The sequence below is a fragment of the Sus scrofa genome, chromosome 1 (assembly GCF_054392235.1).
Source record: "Sus scrofa isolate SSC_HxYL_T2T_F1_AM1 chromosome 1, Sscrofa_HxYL_maternal_Yorkshire_Landrace_v2.0, whole genome shotgun sequence".
NCBI classification, from domain to species: Eukaryota; Metazoa; Chordata; class Mammalia; order Artiodactyla; family Suidae; genus Sus; species Sus scrofa.
The window spans coordinates 101,497,968-101,512,850 of record NC_139383.1 but is presented as its reverse complement, the minus strand read 5'-3'; the positions used below and the strand labels follow the sequence as shown (position 1 = coordinate 101,512,850).

At 36.2% G+C, this 14,883-nt stretch overlaps 1 protein-coding gene across 1 annotated transcript; it reads left to right on the top strand.

The window, feature by feature from the left end:
* Positions 1–7,225: 7,225 nt before the first annotated feature.
* On the top strand, positions 7,226–8,164 carry LOC110258269 (olfactory receptor 4P4-like). The gene has a single exon (XM_021081447.2). The coding sequence runs from the start codon at positions 7,226–7,228 to the stop codon at positions 8,162–8,164; it is 939 nt and encodes a 312-aa protein (XP_020937106.2).
* The last annotated feature ends 6,719 nt before the right edge of the window (positions 8,165–14,883 follow it).

Sequence of the window (14,883 nt, the reverse complement as noted above, 5' to 3'; positions counted from 1 at the left end):
CCCACCCAGGCGTCTCAATTTTTGGTGACTGTGCCCATAGTTCAGATGGTCCGTTCGGTTCTTGATCGGCTTTTCCATACTCCAACTTACTGCTACACTCTTCTCTCCATCTGGAGATTTCTCTGGTTTGTTTGATCTTTCCCCCTTGTAGGTGACTTTCCAGGGTGCGGGATCCCTTTCTCCTCTGCAGTTCCCTTTCGGGAGCGCCCGTCCCGCTCTGATTCACCTTCTCTCACTCTCCTCTTTTCTCCCATTCTGCCCGGTAATGTCACGAACTTCTTGCCATTATTGGAGTTTAGGTTCCTCTGCCAGCGATTAGTTGCTGTTCTGTGCGAGTCATTTATTCTGTAGATGTGCTTTTTCTGCTGTGTTTGTGGGAGAGGGCGAGCGTGTCTCCCTACTCCTCCGCCATCTTGTCCTCTCTTGGAGTAATGCATCTTTTATTTGCCTCTTTGTCTCTCTTCTTTCTACTTTTCCTCTCAAACAAGTAATTCAATTTCTTTACTTCAAAATTCTCTCTTGTGATTGTTTTTAACTGAGGCAAAATTTGCATAACATGAAATTCATCACCTTAACTACTTAAAATGTACAATCCTTTGGATTTTAATATCTACACAGTGTGGTGTAATCATCACAGCCTTCTAATTACAGGTCATTTTCATCATCCTATGCCAATTAAGTGGCCATTTATTATGTTACCATTTATCCCTCCCCCTAGTACCTGGGAACCACTAATCAGGTTTCTGTTTCTATGAATTTGTTTATTTTGGACATTTCATATACACAGAATCAAACAATGTATGCTCTTTTGTGTTCTTAGCATGTTTTTGAAGTTCACTCATGTTATAACATGTTCTTCATTCATCTTTATGATGGAATAATTGTTTATTGTATGGCTATACCACAGTTTCATTTATCATTCTTTTAACTTTTGAATACTGAGTATAATGTTAGCACTGGTGAGCTTGCTGTACCTGTGACAGTACTGTCTAAAGTGCAGGTGTATGCAGATCTCCTATGGAACCAAGAATTTGGTCTCAGGGTCTTGCTGCAGTGACTCTGGCTGTAGGGAGTACATTAGACCCTGCTTTATGATATAGACCCTGTGATGACAATGTGAAGCAGTGTCTTGGTACCAATGGGCAGGATGCAGAGCTAGTACAACCTGGGCTTGGTGGGTTAAAAATTCAATTCTGACCCAAGGAGGCAGTCACAGGAATTGGCAACACAATGTAGGTGGTGGTCAGTTAAAGTCAGAAATATGTCAGTGGTCTGATGCAATGACAGTTCAGGGCCTCAAATCGAGCTTGGGGTAGAGGCTCATAGCAGTGGCAGTGCAAACTGATGATGGTGGGAGAAAGCTACAGCCTGGGGCCAGGGTTTGGGCCCAGAGCAATGGCATCTCCAGCACTATATGATGAGGTACTCTGCTCTTGCTATCCCAGAAAATAGGGTGCTGATTTTTGGTCTCACTGCAGAGATAGCTTCAGAGCCAGGGAATAAATGCAAATGTTGGGGACTCCAAGTTAGCTCCATCCAATGGGATCAATGTTGCTGAAGAATACGTGGCAAAGGCTGCAAATATCCACAATGGTGAAGCCTTAGCAGGCTTCCTGCTTTCTTCTTTCATTTTTCCTATGGGGTAAAATTCCTTTGATGAGATGCCTGCTGGTGCAGAGTTGCTTTGGATTGGGATATGGGGTGACACAGGTAATATGCTTCTTATACTTTTATCTGTGGCTTTCCTTGATTTTTGAGATCCACAAAGATTTTCTGCTGTTTCTTTGTAATCCAGAATTTTCCCTGAGGTATTTTCTTTGGTTTGTAGTTATGTTTATTGTTTCTATTTTTTGGGGAGAGGGCTGTGAGCATTGGGGTCTCTTAGATTTTAATCTTGCTGATGTCCTGATCTTGTATTTATATGTGTGTGTGTGTGTGTATATATATATATATATATATATATATATATACATATATATACACACACATACACATAATAGCTATATAGATATAGTATGAGTGAATTTTTTAGGATTTTTTATATATAATATCATGTCATTTGTTACTGGAGGTAGTTTTACTCCTTCCTTTCCAAGTAAAATGCCTTGTATTTATTTCTGTTTTTTGTTTTTGGCTGCACCCATGGAATGCAGATGTTCCAAAGCCAGGGATCAAATCCATGCCACAGCAGCGACCTGAGCCACTTCAGTGACAACATTGGATCCTTAAGCTGCTGAACCACGTGGACACTCTTCCTTGTATGTATTTTTAAACCCAATTTCTCTACTAATAATCTCCCATAACATATTTAGTTATTTGAGAGAGGTATCCTTAAACTGTTTGAGCAAATAACAGTAATATAGTTTTAGATTTAAATTTTGCTCAGAGCTTTGCATAATGTCACTTCCTTAAAATATGTTGAGGCTTTTTTAAAATGATCTAATACTTAATTTTGTATGTACTCATCTATGCATACCGGTAATATTTATTCTTTGTTAAGTGCATGATTTTATTCATGCATCTGTATTCTTTTAAATTGTGCTATTTAGATATTTTATGTTCTTCCTCACTTCCTGCCTGCTTTACTTTATCAATAATTGAAAAAGAAACATTGAATTGTCTACTGTGAAGGTGGATTGATATTTTCTTCCTGTGGATTTATTTATCCTTGATTCATGTATTTTAAGGCTATATTATTAAATGCATATATGAGTCAGTGTCATGCAGCAAAGGGAAGACCCAGTCAAACACCATAATTATAGAAAATTATAATAAGAGATCATTTTCAAGATGTGGACAGTTGCAGGAAAGCCACAGGGAACATGCAATAACCTGGAGCTAGTAAGAGTTGAATATAGTACATTACAGTGAGTGTCCAGAATGGGCAAAGAGAAGTGAAAATTAGCAATTAAAAAAATGAAAACCTATTATAAAATCAAATTAACCTTTGAAATAACCTTGTGTGGGTCCATAAAGATCACCTGCTATAAACTAAGGACTATAATTTATTCAGCTTATTGCCTTTACTTTGTGTTCACACGCTTCTCCCTCTCTCCCTCTTTCACCCAAGAAGAGAAAAGGCAAAATCAGGCAAAAAATAAAAGACAACTAAAACAAGGGGAAAATTAAGTATGCATCATGAATTTTCCCAATTCTAACCATCACCCTAATACCAGATAGCACAGTAACAGAAAATGATTTATAATGATATAAAATGATTTATAATGATGGTAAAGAATTTATTGCTTATTAAACATATAGTATGGTATCATGATGAACAACAATGACTTTAGTCTTTGAGGAAATATTCTAGGAGAGGAGAGAGATAGAAAAACAAATACCCATAATGTTTCATCAGTGTTCTAATGTTACAGAAAATATTGGATCATTAACCTGAAAACCCGTAAGAGAAAAATAAAAGAAGTAAACTTTAAATTTATGTATATATCCACTCTAATAGTATTTGCTTTATTTTTACAATGACAACCACATGCACATTGGCTGAGGTAAAGTGCCTGTGGGAAGTTTTCCCTCTGGTCCCTCTCGTGCCTTTTAATTCAAGGTATCCCCAGCAATACTTTCCTGAACATTTATTTTGGATGAAAGATTCATGAGAGAATACGAGGTATTCCACATCTATTTACTATTTCATAAAACAGTCACAGAAAAATAAAAGGAACCAATCTGAAGAATTTCACTATTTTCAAAAAAATCTTTTTAAATTTCACAGAGGTAAGCAACCTGACTGATATATACGCATATGTGTATGAGTACATGTTTGTGTGTGTGCATGAGTATGTTTTCAAATTGGGAAAAATAAGTGGAATAAATATCGAGAAAATAACTAGGATTTTGAACAGAACAAAAAAAATTATTTTGTAAAAATTTTTGACCTTAGTAAATTCAAATTTTTATGTTCAAATTACTCAGGAAAAATTTTCCTAGCAGTTGTTTTGAAGAGAGGGCACTCAGGAAAATCTAGGTGGTGATTTGATGATAAAATGAGGGGTTTGAGATTTTAATTTTATCAATGAGAGCCATTTAAGCACAAAAAAAATGAGCTTCTGAATTATACAAAAATAGTTTAGATACAGAATTCCCATTAATACTTGTTTAACTTCTGGTCCTAGTTTCCTTATTTGCAATAAAAGGGCAATAATACAATTATATATACCTCATCAGATCATGGTGAAAATAGAATGGTTAGTACTTGGAGAGTATTTAGTGAAGTGTCTTAGAACATATTATTAGTAGTAGTGTATGGAATTTGAAACGTCACTCTAAATATATCAAATAACTAAGCACATAATATTCAGTTTTCAACTTTTCTTTATCATAGATGTGATAATTATTTAAAGAAACAGAAAAAATCACATCAAGTTGTCCTTGATGGATTTTTACACTATTTATATACTCTCATGTCCTTAGTCAAAAATCCTAATTCCCAGTAATTATATTTAGATGTTTATTTTTTTCACACTGTAGTTGACGTATCCTTGCCAACAATTCCTCAAAGAGATTTTTCTCAAGATTTTTAAAGTTTGAAAGGGGAAAAAATATGGAGAAACCCTTTAACTGAAAAGTTTGTAAAAAATGAACAATTCCTTACTCCCCAAACCCTATGTATCTAAGCATTTATTTGTGTAGAGTATGAGTGTGTACCTGCGTGTGTTTTTGCATGGTGTAAGAGAGAGAGAAAGGGGAGAGAGGGAGAGAGAAAGAGAGAGAGAGGGAGAGAGAGAGAAAGAGGGAGCATGAGGGAAAGAGAGAGGAGGCACCCAGATTATTTACACGGTCTAAACAAAGACCAGGAGGAAAATGGTTTGAGGATGAGACCTGAGATATTTCTGCATAAGGCAGTTGTTTCATAGAATTCTACAGACACTGACTGCTTTGGAGGATGTTTTTCTATACAGGCCTGTGTTTTTGCGTCTGATGTTCAACCATACATTGAGCAGCACTGGATCAGGTGTTAAAGATGTCCAGGCTTATCAGTGTTCAAGAAACATTCTATTCCAAGAGCTGCAATCTAGTTTTTCTACAGTTTTATTATACAATTTAATGTTATCATTAAAATCATTTATGTCCTTTAATTGATCAGATTCTTCCACATTAAAAAATGCTAGGCTTTCGTGTTCCTATTGTGTCTCCTCAGGTTCTGAACCCTGCTAATATCCATGAGGATGAGGGTTTGATCCCTGGCCTCACTCCCTGGGTTAAGGATCCCAAGTTGTAGTGAGCTGTGGTGGAGATTTCAGACGTGGCTTGATGCCACGTTGCTGTGGCATAGGCTGGCAGCTGAAGATCCTATTCAAACCCCAACCTAGGAACTTCCATTTGCTACACATGTGGCCCTAAAAAAAATTACTAGGTTTGGATAATTTCATTTTGTACATAAAGATGCTGTTTGCTAAGCTCTTTGAACCCAGAACAAAGTTACACCAACAGTTATGTTTCTTCCTTATACTTTTATGTCTTAGATTCTTTAATTAATCCCCTTGGACAGAAGATAAAAATCCATAGTTAAAACCAATAAACTGATGAAAATGCTGGTGCCTATTTCCTTTCAGAATGGTTAGTTGCTCCCCAAATATTTGTGAGAGTAATGTTTTATGTAGTTGACAAGTTAGAATCATAAGCCCTTTATATCGAGTGTTCCTTGCATGAAATTCATTTTTTGCAATTAACATAAACAAGTAGATTCACCACTAACTAGTTAAAGGAGGAGGCTCAGAGAAGATGAACTGCTAGGTGTTCACAACAAAAAAGTAATAGGATATGAGACCCTGAATGTTCATCTTCGTAGTTGTTAGGACATCAGTCCAATGAATCCTATGTTCCCCACTGCTACCACTAAAAAACAATTTATTTATTTTTATTTTTTTATTTTTTTTGTCTTTTTTTTTTTTTTGCTATTTCTTGGGCCGCTCCTGCGGCATATGGAGGTTCCCAGACTAGGGGTCTAATCGGAGCTGTAGCCACCGGCCTACGCCAGGGCCACAGCAACGCGGGATCCGAGCCGCGTCTGCAACCTACATCACAGCTCACGGCAACGCCAGATTGTTAACCCACTGAGCAAGGGCAGGGATCGAACCCGCAACCTCATGGTTCCTAGTCGGATTCGTTAACCGCTGCGCCATGACGGGAACTCCCTAAAAAACAATTTATTGAAATGAATATTCTTTTGGCAAAATGTGATTTTTTCTGGAAGACATTTGGTTATAGGTAAAAGAATTTTTCTGGAAGACATTTGGTTATAGGTAAAAGAATTTCAAGAATTCTGTACATTACATCAAAGTGGCAGCCACTGTTCTAAATATGTATTTTAATCAGCCGGTCATCTTTTACTCACACTGAGTTCTTCAGCATGTCTGCAGAAAACAGCCAGCTCTCCAGTCTTTCTAATGTTTCAAGGGTGACCTCTAAAATGAGCTTTTAGAATAATTAAGAAAAGGATGAACTTTTACATAATAATAACTTTTATTCCTATATTCAGGTGTCCAGCAATTGTGCCTCAAGTTCTGCCTCTCTGTGCTCTGAATCCTCACCATACTTGGAAGGAGGAAGAGTTGCTGAAACTCTTAGTTACAAACTAATTAAGGCTATTTCTCTACCATATGTCTAGCTTTTATTTCAAGAAAAAAAATTAGTTCCAATGGGTATGTGTCATTTTCATTTGTGATTTAGACTTTATGCATAAATTATATGTGGCATAGGGTAGGGAAGAGATTTAAAGTTGTACAGGTGGTTATCAGGAGAGGGGTATAAGACCCCATTCTCTTTATAGAGGTGGAAAAGAGCTGGTAGTACATTTTGCCAGTAGGTGAGGTAGCATAACTGTGCAAAGCATAGAAAATGGCATTAAATAGAGGTTCATGTCCTGGGTTGCATTTAATATCTTAGTGATTTTTTGGAATTAACTATTTTTCTACTTCCTCGCATGTAAAATGAGTATCCAAAAAATAACTATTCATGAAAAATATTTACAAAGTTCCAGACATGAAATATAATCCCCCTAAATTTCACTGGAAATATGACACTGTTAATCTAAAAAGGATTTAAAAGATTAAGTCTGAAATCTTTTAAATAAATCTTGTGTAACCTACATCTTATTAAATGCATAAATATTCTGAAACTTCAAAAGTTCTGTTAAAGATGTATTATGTTTTGTGTCATTTCCGATGAATTAAGTGTCTGTTGTTTATGCTGGACACACCCTAATCTCATGGAAAATCAAAACAATGTCACAGAATTTGTATTTATGAGTCTGTGGGGAAATAAGCAAACAGAGCTACTGTTCCTTTTCTTGTTCCTGCTCTGTTACCTGACAGTCTTAATGGGAAACTGTGTCGTCTTACTCACGATCACCTGCAGCCATCTACTCCAACAACCAATGTACTACTTTCTCTGCCACCTTTCCCTCATGGACCTCTTCTATACTTCCAGTGTGGTCCCCAGGCTAATAAGGGACTTAACTGCAGCAAGAAAAAAGATTTCCTATAACAACTGCATGACCCAGCTCTTCACTGGCCACTTGATGGCAGGTGTGGAGATACTCATTTTGGTATCCATGGCTTTTGACCGCTATGTTGCCATTGTCAAGCCCCTGCACTACGTGGTCGTCATGAACCAGCAGAGGTGCACTATGTTGGTCATTATGGCCTGGGTTGTGGGTTTTGGACACTCTATTGCTCTACTGCTGGTGATGCTCAGTTTACCTTTCTGTGGTCCCAATCAGATAGATCACTACCTGTGTGATGTGAAGCCACTTTTGAAACTAGTCTGCAGCGATATTCATCTTGTTAATATCTTAATGATTGCAAATTCAGGGGTGGTGGTGATTGTTGTTTTTCTTGTCCTAGTAATTTCTTATATAATCATATTATATAGTCTTAGGACACACTCCTCTGTGGGGCGACGGAAAGCTCTCTCCACCTGTAGTTCTCACATAATGGTTGTGGTTTTATTCTTTGTTCCTTGTATCTACATTTATGTTTTACCTGCTGGGAATGAAAACAAGGATAAGGAAATCTCCCTGTTTTATACCGTGATTGCCCCCATGCTGAATCCTCTCATCTATACTCTGAGAAATGAGGAGATGAAAATTGCCATGAGGAAGGTATGGTTTAAAATAGCACACTTAGAATTAAAGCAAATAAGATGATATTCATTGTACCTTTGATTGGTATCTCCAGGGAATTTATTATTTGATATAGAAAGCATTTATGCTTTTTTGGGACGTTGGACCAAAGAAACAAATGACTGTTTTTCAGATTGCAATTTGTACTTTAAAGCTTCCCACTTGGTTCGGGTGTGACCCCATAGATCTGAGGCATAGAAATATCCTTCTAAAGCACATTACTGACCATATCAGAGCTCTCCAAAAATGATATGGAACCCTACTTTTCTTGAAATAAAATCCAGCCTCCTCACTTGTTTATCAAATAGCTTCCTAAATTGGCCCAAGTTGAATTTATTCATCTCAGAAGTCACAGGATTGGTATAAATTATTACACAGCACTTGTATAAATTATTATAATAGGCTTCATGGTCAGGTGACTACTGACTCTGAATCTTGGCAGTTTGCTTTAATGATATGCATCCTTCTTTTTTCAAATATCTATGAAATGAGTAACATTTGTATTCCATAAAGAAGTAACAGTCCTTTAGCTAACACTTACAAAGTTTTAGCAGGGCAGATGACAAACTGGACACTCATGGTTGGTATTTTTGTCTTACCTTAGTTTCTTCCTCTGTTTCCCTTTTATTGGATGCTATCATCCAGAGAGACTGGATCCTACTGCATTCCCCAAACATACTCTAAAATCTTACTCACGTGCCTTTATTTCTCTCTCTCCTCTGCTTGTAAAGACCCCACCCCTATGCTTTCTGTCTATGTCTTACATGTAATTCACAGTCCTAATGTTTTCTCATTCGGAAGATTTTGCAGCTCCATCAGTAGACCACACATATTGTTTTATTCCATCTCTGTTTGTAGCTTTTCACCTGTATGTATACTCTATTTCAAATAGTTTAATGCTCAATACTGGTGTTTCTTCTTATGAAGTGTGTTTTCTCAGTTTGCCTAAGACAGAAGTTTATGTGCTACATCTTTATTTTTCTTGTGTCTCTCTATTTTTTAGCAATGAGCCTGTGCAAATTAAGATGTAAATAAATAGTTACTGAATTAAGTTCAAAGATACTGTCTTCTTATTTGACTGTATACATTGTTCTTATATATCTAGAATTTTCACTCGTGTCTTTAACAATCATGCATTAATTGCAAAATAAATAATGTTAGTAAGGCTAAAATTTTAACATATACTCACATGTGTCTATGGGAGGGAACAGAATCCAGCATTCTCCCAACCCCCTCTAGTGTCTTTTCACTTATTTATCTTATGCAACAAGGAAAGTACTGTTTTATCATTTCTCTTCATTTCCTTTGGATCTCATAATCCCATGTCAGCTCTGTGTCTTGGTTCCAATTTCTCTAAATGTCTTTCTCTACCAAAGCACTTATCTTTTCTAAGCAGAATGCCTGCATTGCTTTTGTACAGAGTTGCTTCGATTGACTTATTCTGGCTCAACAACAAAGGCAAAATCAAGGAGAAAACATAAAGGCAGTAGTGTTTGTCTTTAATGTCAGGGAACCCTTCTTTTGATGTTTGACATTTAATAACTTTCACATATCCAATAAAGTTTTTTCTTCTTGGAGGTATGGAAACCTATGGAATAATGGGGAAAACATTCTGTCTATTCTATAGGAAATTTCATCTGACTAGTTATTTATTCATAGTTCTGTTTAACTTGGTGTAATATAATAATTTTCCAAAGAGAAGTATTGGAATGTAGTATGTATATATGTCCCTGTGTTTATGTGGTGTTTCTGTCTGTGTGGGTATAGTGGGGGAGGTGGGGTTGGGTGGTCTTGAGGATGGTTCAGAAGAAATACTTATCCCATCAGAAGGAATGCTCTGCTGCTGTTGTGGCCCAGGGCAGGTCACTCTAAAGTGTACCTCGGTGGCATATTAATTATTGAATTGAAATGACTTAAGAAATGGCCAGTGCAAGCGGGACACTTTGACCATCCTCTCTTGTCCCTAAAAGCAGGAAATAATCTCTCATGATTACTGCACTGGGTAGTGGAAAGATACCCTTATAAGATATCCTTATCTTTCTACTACCCAGTGGGAGGAATTAAGGGTCAAGAAGCTTCTACAACAAACTGCGTTACTTCACTAATTTAATACCCAAGTCCAGACTTTTCTTAAATCTCTTGCTAATTGAACTCTCAAAGCATAAGTTTATTTGTTCCATCAAGCAATCACTCACCATTTTTTTTTGTTTCTTTTCCTCTGCAAACTTTGGCCACCACTGACTGAGGTCCCAGTTCTGTGACACTCCCATGTGCATGAATTAAAATCAAGAGCAGTAGGGGGAAAAGACCCCCTCCTGTCTCTTACACTCAAAAAAAGCCCACTCATTTTTATTATCATTCGTTTTCTTTTCTCAAGAGTCTACAAGATTTTACTGGCAAAAAATATAACTACATCATATAGTAATTCTACAGAAAACAAACTTTGAAATAAGCTTACTTGCCTACTTATTGGATGCCCTTTTTAGAATTTACTTTCCTGCTATAGCACCATGCTTAATATCTTCAAATATAACTGCCAAACTAAGTTATAGCATGTAAGTCTAAATACAGAATATTTAATAAGTATTAGTGGTTATATATGTATAATTTATAACAATCTATATAGCAATTTATTTAATTTAAAAATCAACAAATAATAAATTTTATTAGAGGAATACCTTAACCAGCTAATGAACACTAATGTTAAAAGACTCACTTTTTAAAATCCCATGTGTCATAAAGTACCAGACTGGAAGAAGTTTAGAAGTCTTGGAAGTGGCCTAAAGGATTGGGTGTCATTATCATTCTCTTCAACCCTGTGTCTAGACACTTATGGACTATTCTTGCAACACCATAGAAGAGCCTATAATGATGGTCTCAAATAGTCTAGAGAAAAAAAAAATCCCTCATCCAATTAATTGAACACCCATGATCTCACATCTCTCTCTCTCTTTTATTTGGCGAGAATGTTTTTTTACTCTCTTAGCAAATTTCAATTGTACAATACAGTGTTATCTGCTAGAGTCACACCAAAGGGCCTGCAATATTTGTTTTTGTACCAAACCATTTGCTATAGATCAAATAAAACTAAATTTCAAGGACCTTTTGGTGTGGGCCCAGCTGGTCCCAGGCCTGGTATTGGCTCTCTGATGTGTGGGCTAGGTTTGTAGGCTGTGGAAATATGATTTTTCCTGGTTTTTTTTTGTGTGTGTGCCTATTGGTGAATGACGCTACTCCTCAGACTTAATAGCATTCTTGATGGTAAGCAGGGCTAGGGATTCTGGGGCTAGTGTCTGAATATGTTGGATAGAGCTGGGTCCTGGGATATCTGATTGCAGAGCCCTGAGGATTTCAGCACTAGTGGCTGTACACTAATGAATGGGACATGCTCCTTAATCCTATAGTTGCCAGGGCCATGTCCAGGGATATCTTTGGGTTCATTGGAATATTTTTTTCTTCAAGATGAACTATTTTTTTAAGATTTAATTTTTCCATTATAGTTGATTTACAATGTTTTGTCAATTTCTGCTGTGCAGCAAAATGACTCTATATTAGAATATGTATATCCTTTTTCTCACGTTATCCTCCATCATTTTCCATCACAAGCGACATGATGTAATTCCCTGGGCTATACAGCAAGATCTCATTCCTTATCCACTTCAAATGCAATAGTTTTCATCTATTAACCCCAAATTCCCAGCTCATCCCACTTCCTCCCCCTCCCCCTTGGCAACCACAAGAATGTTTTCCAACTCCATGAGTTTCTTTTCTATAGAAATTTGTTAGGTTCCAGATATAAGTGATACCGTATTGCATTTGTCTTTCTCTTTCTGACTAAACTTCACTTAGTATGAAAGTCTCTAGTTCCATCCATGTTGCTGCAAATGGCATTCTTTTGTCTTTTATGGCTGAGTAGTGTTCCATTGTGCATGTCTACCATGTCTTCTTAATTCATTCATCTGTCAATGGACATTTAGGATATTTCCATGTCTTGGCTATTGTGAATAGCCAGGGGTGCATGTATCTTTTTCAAGGAAAGTTTTGTCTAGATATATGCCCAAGAGTGGGATTGCTGGGTCATACAGTAGTTCTATATTTAGTTTTCACATGTATTTCCAAACTGTTTTCCATAGTGGCTGTACAAATTTACATTCTCACCAAGTGTGTAGGACTGTACCCTTTTTTCCACACCTTCTCCATCAGTTATTATTTGTTGATGTGTTAATGATGGTCATTCTGACATATGTGAGGTGGTAGGTAACTCATAGTTGTTTTGATTTTCATTTCTCGAATAATTAGTGATGTTGAACTTTTTCTCATATGCCTACTGAGCATCTTTGGATCCTCTCTGGAGAAATGTCTATTCAGGTCTTCTGCCCATTTTTCAATTGGGTTGTTGTTTTTTTGTTGTTGTTGAGTTGTATAAATTGTTCATATGTTTTTGAGATTAAGCCCTTGTCAGTTGCATTGTTTGAAACTATTTTCTGCCATTCTGTATGTTGTCTTTTTTTTTTTCTTATAGTTTCCTTTGCTGTGCAAAAGCTTGTCGGTTTGATTAGGACCCATTGGTTTATTTTTGTTTTGATTTCTGTTGCCTTGGGAAACTGACCTAAGAAAAACATGTGTAAGGTTGATGTCAAAGAATGTTTTGCCTGTGTTTTCTTCTAGGAGTTTAATGGTGTTTTGTCTTATGTTTAAGTCTTTAAACCATTTTGAGTTTGTTTTTGTGCATGGTGTGAGGGTGTGTTCTGGTTTCATTGATTTACATGCAGCTGTCCAGTTTTCCCATCACCAATTGCTGAAAATACTATCTTTCTCCCATTTTATATTCTTGCTTCCTTTGTTGAAGATTAATTGATGATAAGTTGTTTGGGTTTACTTCTGGGTTCTCTATTTTGTTCCATTGTATGTATGGATCTGTATATCTGATTTTGTACCACACTGTCTTGATGACTGTGGCATTGTAATATTGGCTGAAGCCTGGGAGAGTTATGCCTCCTGCTTGGTTTTTTTCCCTCAGGATTGCTTTGGCAATCCATATGATATTTTGGATTGTTTATTATAGTTCTGTGAAAAATATCTTGGGTAATTTTATGGAGATTGGATTCAATCTATAGATTGCTTTGGGTAGTATGACCATTTTAACAATATTAATTCTTCCAGTCCGGAAGCATGGAATGTCTTTATATTTCTTTGAATCCTCTTGAATTTACTTGATTAATGTTTTATAGTTCTCAGCATATGTCTTTCACCTCCTTGGTCATGTTTACTCCTACCTATTTATTTTTTTGTGGTAAGATTTTAAAAGGTATTGTATTTTTATATTCCTTTTCTAATATCTCATTTTTAGTATACAGAAATGCAGCAGATTTCTGAATGTTAATCTGGTGTCCTGCTACTTTGATGAATTTGTTGACCAGTTCAAGTAGTTTTTGGGTTGAGTCCTTAGGGCTTTCTATATATAGTATGATGTCATGTGCATACAGTGACAATTTTACCTCTCCTCTTCCAATTTGGATACCTTTTATTTCTTTTGTTTGTCTGATTGCTGTGGCTAGGACTTCCAATACTATGTTAAATAACAGTGGTGAGAGTGGGCATCTTTGTCTTCTTCCAGATTTTAGTGGGAAGGCTTTCAGCTTTTCTCCATTGAGCATTATGTTTGCTGTGGCTTTGTCATAAGTGACTTTGACTATGTTATGTTGCCTCTCTACCCATTTTGGTAAGAGTTTTCATCATGAATGGATGTTGGACTTTTCAATTGAAATGATCATGTGATTTTTGACTTTTTTCTTTTTTTTACTGTGGTGTATGACGTGTATGATTTGCGAATGTTATACCATCCTTGAGAACCTGGGATGAATCACACTTTGTTGTGGTGTGTGATATTTTTATATGTTGTTAGATTTGGTTGGCTAAAATTTTGTTGAGGATTTTTGTGTCCATATTCCTCAAAGATATTGGTCTATAATTTTCCTTTTTTTGTAGTGTCTTTGTCTGATTTTTGTCATTAGGGTGAATGTGTCTTCATAGAATGTCTTTGGGATTGTTCCTTCTTCAACCTTTTGGAAAAGTTTAAGGGTAGGTTTAAGTTCTTCTTTGTATGTTTGGTAGAAATTTGCCCGTGAAGCCAACTGGTCCCAGACTTTTGTTTGTAGGGATTGTTTTTATTACATATTCAATTTCATTTCTAGTGATTGTTCTGTTAAATCTATTTCTTCTTGATTCAGTTTTGGTGGGCTGTAAGTCTCTATAAAGTTGTCTGCTTCTTCTATGTTGTCAAATTTGTTGGCATATAATTGTTCATAATATTCTCTTCTGTTTTTTGTATTTCTTCAGTATCCTTTGAGATTTCTCCTTTTTCATTTCTTATTTTGTTTTTTTTTTCTCTCTCCTCTTCATGGTGAGTCTGGCCAGAGGTTTGTCAATTTTGTTTACCTTTTCAAAGAACCAGCTCTGGGTTTTATTGATTTTCTTTTTTTTTTTTTTTTAAATTTTATTTTTTTATTTTCCCACTGTACAGCAAGGGAGTCAGGTTATCCTTACATGTATACATTACAATTACAGTTTTTCTTTGTATTGTTTTTTGAATCTCTATTTTATTGATTTCCTCTCTATTCTTTATGATTTCCTTCCTTTGCTGACTTTAGGTTTCATTTGTTCTTCTTTTTATAATTCATATAAGTGGTAGGTTAAGTTGTAGATATGAGATTTTTCTTCTTTTTGAGGAAGGTGTATATTGC